Source organism: Uloborus diversus, chromosome 9, assembly GCF_026930045.1.
Source record: "Uloborus diversus isolate 005 chromosome 9, Udiv.v.3.1, whole genome shotgun sequence".
NCBI lineage: Eukaryota > Metazoa > Arthropoda > Arachnida > Araneae > Uloboridae > Uloborus > Uloborus diversus.
The window spans coordinates 21,208,918-21,216,883 of NC_072739.1; the positions used below are offsets into that span (position 1 = coordinate 21,208,918).

At 32.6% G+C, this 7,966-nt stretch overlaps 1 protein-coding gene across 1 annotated transcript in view; it reads right to left on the bottom strand.

The window, feature by feature from the left end:
* The window catches only part of LOC129229344 (transcription factor SOX-13-like), a 145,188-nt gene extending 139,378 nt beyond the window's left edge, over positions 1-5,810 (bottom strand). Inside the window, 1 exon segment of the mRNA XM_054863634.1 lies at positions 5,626-5,810. Coding sequence (XP_054719609.1) covers positions 5,626-5,648 — 23 coding nt within the window. The 5' untranslated portion in view covers positions 5,649-5,810.
* Positions 5,811-7,966: the final 2,156 nt, after the last annotated feature.

Consider the following 7,966-nt stretch of genomic DNA (forward strand, 5'->3'; position numbering starts at 1 on the left):
GGGTGGTTCATTAATCCTTACATGTATAAAAATTAACATACTAGGTCTGGTAATATGTCCTAAAAACCAAGGGGGAGGTTTGAAGGACCTATACTGCCGTGAACAGGTAAAGGGCAGAAACTGAAAGTTTTTAATTTTTACCATTTTATATATTATACCATTTTTATATTTACTATAGGGCCTCTATTTTTACAGCTCATTTATTAATCAGAGGGCTGTTAAAACCAGATGTAATAATTAAGAGGTAACTTTACAATGTATTCATCAGTTCTAAATTGGTTTAATTCTCAAAAATAAGAAATGAGATGCGCTTTTTAAGACTGTGATTAATAAACTCACAATAGTTAGCAAATATTTTTTTCTTTTTCAGTTGTACTCTAGTTAAGAGTGTTAACTATGTATAACATTCTCCACATACGGTCTTGTACGCTAATTTTGCATGTTTCTAAGTATATATAATTTAAAATTACTGTAAGAATCGAGGGAGAACAATTACAACTACTTCTTCTAGAGTCCTCAAACTAACCAGTGCATGAACAGTTCGTCAGAGGAAAACAACTTTACATTTTAACCATTTGTTTCGCAGGCAGCAATTGAAAAAATATAAATGAAAAAAAAAAAAAAAAAAAAAAAAAAAACGTGATGGAAACTGGAGAAGAATTTGATAAAACTAATGTTTAAGTGTTCCTAATGTTTCTGATTTAGAAAAAAGTAAAAAAATTTTTGAAAGCTAAAAATTTCAATTTTTGATGTTTAAAGGCTTTTTTGGCGTAAATTTAAGTGAATATTTACGGTGCAAATTTAAGTGAATATAAACACTACAGTATTTATTTCTGTCTCCGAATTAAGAAAATATTTTAATCATATTACTCATTCATAAATGTTGACTTTATTTATCCCTTTTCATAGTACCCAGAATCACAAATACGAGTGTGTCGGTATTTTATAATAACTAATTAGCAATAAATGAGTAGCAGCAGTTATCAATGAGTCAAATAATCTGTAAAGAAGTCTTATTTAATTAGTATTTTAAAGGAAAATTAGTTGATGCAAGAAGATAAGCCTCCTCCAATACAAAACCCTGTTAATGGCACTGAACGTAAGACGAGATGGTTCAACGACTACAAGTCAGCGTTAAAAATTAGTTACTAAATAGTGTTTTCAGAATGGTTGAATTACACAATTAACTGCACATTGTGGATACCTTATTTTGTGAAAAAAGAATTTGGAAAATTGAATTACAACCCTTGCCAGCAGAAAGCGGCATCGGGCGAACTACACTTTTGTTTTTGAAGTCGAGCAGGGGGCAGCCAGGGGAGGAGGGGCTATTTGGGGATAGCTCCCTGGAACTCAGAGATTTGCCCTTTTTGACCATAGGAAAAGATTAAAACTTTTCCTACGGTAAAAGTTTCAACTTCTCCATCATATCCCTTTCCGATTTTTCCGGCTACGTCATTGATGTTAAATATCATAAAGAAGAAAAATAATTGACGCTTGTGGTTCTAAGTTACCTTAAAAGACGAAAATTGACATTTATCGTGCCATTGGTAATGTTATGCGAGGGACGCACCCCCCCCCCCCCAAAGCAAGAGCCCACCAAATGAGAAAAATACCCCTCAAAACACCACCCTAAAAATTTCAATGGCGCAGTACTCCCTTAGGTGGGCACCCCTGGTTATGCATTTTTACAGACAACTCTTGATCAGCTCAGCATCCACAGACATTTAAATTGCTTGAGCAGTAAAAATCCAACAAAATGCGGATTGAACATTGAGCTACAACTGCCGTGCTAAGGGCAAAAGTCGTATCTGCAGCCGAGTTCAAAATGAGAAGTTGCCGTTTTAAGTTTTGCGCCTCCGTGTATTTGATTCAGATGCAACTTCTTCAGAATTTTTTAAAAAATATTTCGCCTAGACAAATGGTCATAAAACACTGTATTCATGTTACATATGGGTGCCACCTGGTGACCGTAACTCAATTTTGACAAAAAGTGCAGATTCGACTTTAGTGCCTAAAAGCAGTAACCTGTACTGTTTAGCACAAAAGTAATATCTGTACTGTTTTAACAAAATTGAGTTATTGTCACCAGGTGGTTCGGTGTAACGCATTCTACTTAAAATACCATGTTTTATGGTCATTTGATAAAGGGAAACATTTTTTAAAAAAATGCTGAAAAATTGGCATTTGAATCAAATACATGGAGGTGGCAAACGGTTTCAAAAAGCAAAGTCTCAGTTTGAGCTCAACTGCAGGTACCACTCTTTTGCTTATAGTACGGCAGTATAACTCACGTTCATTAAAACGATAAATCTCCGAGAACGACAGTTATTACCTTTTTCAGTACTTTATTTCTTGAAAAATGCAAGGCACTCGCAGTCAAAGTGAGAGTTAAATAATACAGTAAAGGCTAAAAAAATCCTTTTTCACTCATGTTGAGTTCGCAAAATATTGAATTGATTCTGCAATGCATTTATCCGAAGATCTAGTACCTAAGAGTCTGTTTAGCCCCTTTGGGGTCAAAATGAACCCTCGTAAGTTTCGTGACCACAAAATCTGTTCCAGACATTTTAATAGCAATAACAGATCTTATAAATTGTAAAAAAAAAAAAAAAAAAAACCGCGATTGAAAAGGGAAAGTAATCTTTCGTAGCAAAATTGTTGACTTTTTTTTTTGCATAGAAACAATTTCTTCAATTTCAAACGGTTTATTATGTGGTTTTCACAAGTTTTCAACCTAAAAATCCTGATTTCACGAAATGATAATTAAAGTATTTTTACCAAAAGTAGAAAAATAAATAAATATAAATTAATGTGATAAATAAATAAATAAAACGGATTATGAAAGGTGATTTTCTTAAACATGAGTGTAAAGACAAATAATCTAGCTCTGCAGGCTACCGCACACCAGTTGTGCGTTAGTTTGATAGGTGCCAACAATAACTAAAAGAGCCGTAATATCCATTCTTACAACTAAATTAACTAACATTCTATACTCTTTAAACATAAACACTTATAGCATATTACACACAAGAAGTTGTGCAAAAATGACTTTAGGTACTGCGTTTAAATTTTTATTCAACACTGTTAAAACTAAAAAAAACTTCGATTTTTAAAATTTAATCTGTCGACTTATAGGGAAATGAAGCATTTACGCATATTCATGTGAGAAGAAAACCATCTGTAAACGATTTAATTAAGATTACAGAAAAAAAATTCCAGTAAAAAAAAATCTCTCATTTGTTGTATTGAAATTTGATTGCTTTTTATGATAAAAAAGTTACACTTACTCTTTTTCAGACATCATATTGCAAATTTATTTTTCTCTTATTCAAAAAATATTACAAATTCTTTTTTGTATAATTCTTTGTAAAATATACTTTTATATGATGAAAAATTACATTAATTCCAGTCACACATTGCATTACATATTTGATGTATCGTTAATTTTGCATTTTAACTTGTCTAGTAAATTATTTTTTTTTAAATTTACTGGATCAGTATTTAATATATTTAAGTTACATTTCGTATTTGTAAAATCATTCGACAGTAAAAAAATCAAAGGAACTGTGAGCCGCGATAATCTGCACTAGATGGAAAATTAATTGAAAATAAACAAATAGATCACAAGCTACTGTTTATTATGGGTTTTTCCTTGAATTGTAATGGGCACTTTATTAAGTCTGGCGACTTGCTTTAAATATTTTAACAAAATAAGAACCAACTTTTTAAAAATAAAGATTATTAAATGGTAAAGAAGTTTGAACTTGAAATAATTTCAGTGGCGGATTTACTAGGGGGCGACCGCACCTTCCGTGACCGTCATTTTCTAAAACCAATAATATAGAATTGAAGGGATTGCTAGCAATCGCTACTAATTTCAATCAAGTACTTTCCACAAAATTGCTTTACATTAAGTTTAGACAGTTAGTGTAGTCGAGATTGGACAGCGTTGCCTAATTTTTAATTTGAACCAAAGTTCGCCCCTCCCCCCCTTTTTGAACTTTAATATTTTAAATGTTTCTATATGTCTTCCACCCTTTTTCTTCCATTGACTACACTATACTGGTATGATAATACATTGCTATGACTTTGAACAGTGGTTTCAACCCTGGGGGTGATAATCCCCAAAGGGGGGATTCGACACTTCAAGGAGGCGATAAGTTCGTGATGGGCGATTAATATTTAAAAGCCAGGATAAAGGGGGGGGGGCAATTGATCCCCCCTTTATTCGTCATTACATGACGAGTTGGGGGGAGGAAAAGCTTCTACGGTTTTCCACCGCCACCCCCTTGAATAGACTGTAAATCCGCCCCTGAATAATTTCTATGGAAACTTTTCATTTTTGGCAAAAGTATGTAAAAAGACGACATTATGATTGATATTGTTATTATAATGTGAGGTATGTTTTTTCAAAAGAGAAAATTCTGAACTGTTAAAAGGTGGTGAAGCTAATTTAAAATCTGACGCACGTTTCGCAGTTACAACGGGACCCTTCGGAGAAGCGTAGAAGCAGAGCAACGCAAACAAAAACCAATTCTACATATTGAAGAAAGTATTCATGTTACCTTCGAAACACGTGTTTAGAACTTACTCCTGTAAATTTTTACTATAAGGATCATAGTTTTAAGTTTTTCAAAAATTTACCGCCCATGCAAAATAAAACGTTAAAGTAAAAACCAGTAAAACGTTAACCTTTCAAATATTATTATCAACATATTTGGTGAAGAAAATACAAAACATAATCATCTATTGATCATCAGTGCTCTTATATAAGTTGAGTTCTTAATTATTTAATCTGAAAAATAACCAAAAATTCTTTGTAGTATGATGTGAATGTAATTAAAAAAATGTCCGAAAATTATTTGCGAAATTTTAAATAAAATTGAGATTTAAAAAGAAAAATGAATTCAAAATTTGGTTTTATTTTATAATAGCTATTAATCTTATTCTTACTATTTCGCCATTGAACTTTTTCACACACAAAGCAACCGCCGATTAATACATTTTAAGGAATTGAAATAATGTACGAATTTTGAAATAAGAATGCGTGTCAGTTTTCAGCAATATTGAAACTCAAAATTTGAACAACGTGAAGTTCAATGATAACACATATAAGTAGATTATCTCTTTACTGGAAAGAAAAAAAAAAAAAAAAAAATCTCGGAGACAGGTCGTTAATTCAGCTACCAAGTAATGGGGCTTCCCATAGCATAATCAACGTGTGATATTTCGAAGAAAGTATATTATGTTTATTTGTATTTAGTCAGATAAAAATCGGAAACACAGCGTTATTCTTACATGCATCACAATATTAATTTTTTTTATTCAATAAAAGCTGATGCGAATAAATCAGAAATCAACAAAAGATGAAAGAAAATATTTGTTGAAGTTAAAAAGAAAATTTTACGTTAAAGTAATAAACGTAAATACTAGACGAATTTCATAAAATATCGGAACACTACATAAAACAATTAATTGGAACCGAAAATCAATTATTAAATACAAGTTTTAGGCACGTAATCAGATTGCTGCTGTACATCGACGTTGTGTTTTAAAACAAGATAAAAAACATTCGGCTTATAAGAAAAGTTTCGACAAAAGATTTTTAAAAAGAAATTTACTTACGGATGACCAGCGGCCACGACCATCAAGTCCGAGCTTTGCCAGGAAAAATAAAAACACAAAGGTAAACAATGAGGAACAAATCTTCAACAGTTCCTTGCCGATGGAATACAATTCCAAATCCAACAACACGGGCCCCGCATCGAATGTTCGCCTTCTGGCCAAACCACAACACACTCGAGTAAGAAGATATCGTCTGCGGAGAAACTTCACGCAGCTTCGCACTCTCCAGCGTCTAAACGTGCTATGGAAAGACGAAGGCACGGCGGCAACAGGTTCCGCTCCAGGCACGCCCCCCTCGGGGGGAAAAGGGGAGGCGCCTGTGCGCAGAAGGTTTTGCGCAAGGGTTTTAGGAGGATGGAGAGCGCCTTTTGTTCGATTTTTGTTGTTGGATCTTCATCTCATCCTCTTTTGTGTTCTTTTTCTGTTTCGCTGAGGCGGGTGCTTCGCTGCGAGTAAAAGCAGCGATTTCTCACACTTAATTACGCATGCGTAAGTTCAAGAGACCCGCAATATTTTCGTTATGAGTGGGAAAAGTTTCCTTTTCTTTTTTTTTTAAATCTATCTAATGCAAGTTTGCATTGATGTCTTAAATTATTTGTGAGAAATGAGAGGTATAGAAAAGACACTTTCTCTAATACAGATATTCTAATGCTGATCTGAAGAGACAGTTTCCATTGAATCAACAATTAATTTTTTTCGCTTCTATGACAGATTCTCAAAAGATGGCCCAAATATTATACATGGACCAACAAACACATTTCATTTGCGGTAAAAAAAAACAACGTAGGCCTAACAGGGCCTAATCTAGTATTAGTGGGGCCGTGGGCCAAGAGTTCAATCGGGGCTTCTTCTTCCTACAGAAAACATATAACATCCCATTATATATCACCAAATTATTTTAAGTGGTTTACTATTGTATGATCCTATAAGTACACTTTTACCTTAATTACTCATCTTTGTTTTTTCAGTATGCACTTTATTTGGAGAATCTAACCTCTAATTTCAAGCAGAAATCTTTCAATTGATTTCTTTTGAAACGTTAAAATTGAAAATTGTAGACATTTGAGATGTGAATACAAATAAAAGAGTGCTCCATCTAATTTTTTTCTTATTTAAATGTAATATTTATTCTATTTATGCAAACTTAAACACAAAAATACCATAACATTTTAAGACAATTTGTTACGTAAATATACCGAATGTTTAATTTAAACCAGAAATAATAGAGAGATTATAGAAAAATAATAAGAAACATTTATATAAAACTGCAATTTTTATTTTTAGTAATTTATATTCAAATCCTAACAAACGCAAATTATGTTACATAATGTGGCTATGAAAAGAAAGGGGCCTTAAACCTTGGGAACCCTTGGGAGAAGGCCTAGTTGGCACATGCTTTAATCTGGGTCTGAGGCCTAATGGTGCTTCATAAACACACCATACTGCCGTTCTAAGCGCAAAAGTTGTATGCTGAGTTAAAAATGAGAAATTGTTATTTGGGTTTTTAACCCCCATGTGTTTGATTTAGATGCAACTTTTTCAAAAAGATTTAAAAAAATATTTTTCATTGACAAATGACATGAAACATTGCATTTAGGTGAAATATGTGACAAAGAACCACCTGGTGACCGTAACTCAATTTTGATATAAAGTGCAGATGCGACTTTTGTGCTTAGCATGGCAGCACAGATAAATTACACAGAATATAAAGTGATACTATATAGACTCTATGGAAAAACTCGACAGAGAAAATACGGTTTTTATTAAAGAGTTTATGACCAGTTTCTATAAAATATAGTTATTTCACGCAGAAACGACAATGAATTTTCATCGACTCCCACAAACGAACTACATAAAACCAAAACTGTTACATACTCTACACACAGCCTCTATAGGAATAACAATATGTTTTACAAAAAAAATCCAACAAATTCTGTGGATATTCTTCACAATTTTAAAAAGAACTCGAACAAAATCTATACTTCTTTACTTCTAAAAAAGACTAAATGCAATCACTGTAGGTGGGTAGATACATCTACGTCTATTTTCAGATTTCTAAAATAATCCTTACACAGAGTAAATGTTTATTTTAATAATTACTGTAAATGACACTCAATATTTATCTATTTTAAAGGAAATGTGACGAAATAGATGAACCAAGGAATGAAACATTTTACACATTTTTTAAACATTTCTAAAAACTCTTAATGCATTTGAACCTGTAATAATTTTTTAAAGACACGGTAGCTTTCCGCATATATTTCATGAACTCTACGAAACAAATCTAGGAATTTGAGCATTTTTCTACAGGCCCATAGAGTTTTGGAAAGTCTACAAAGTT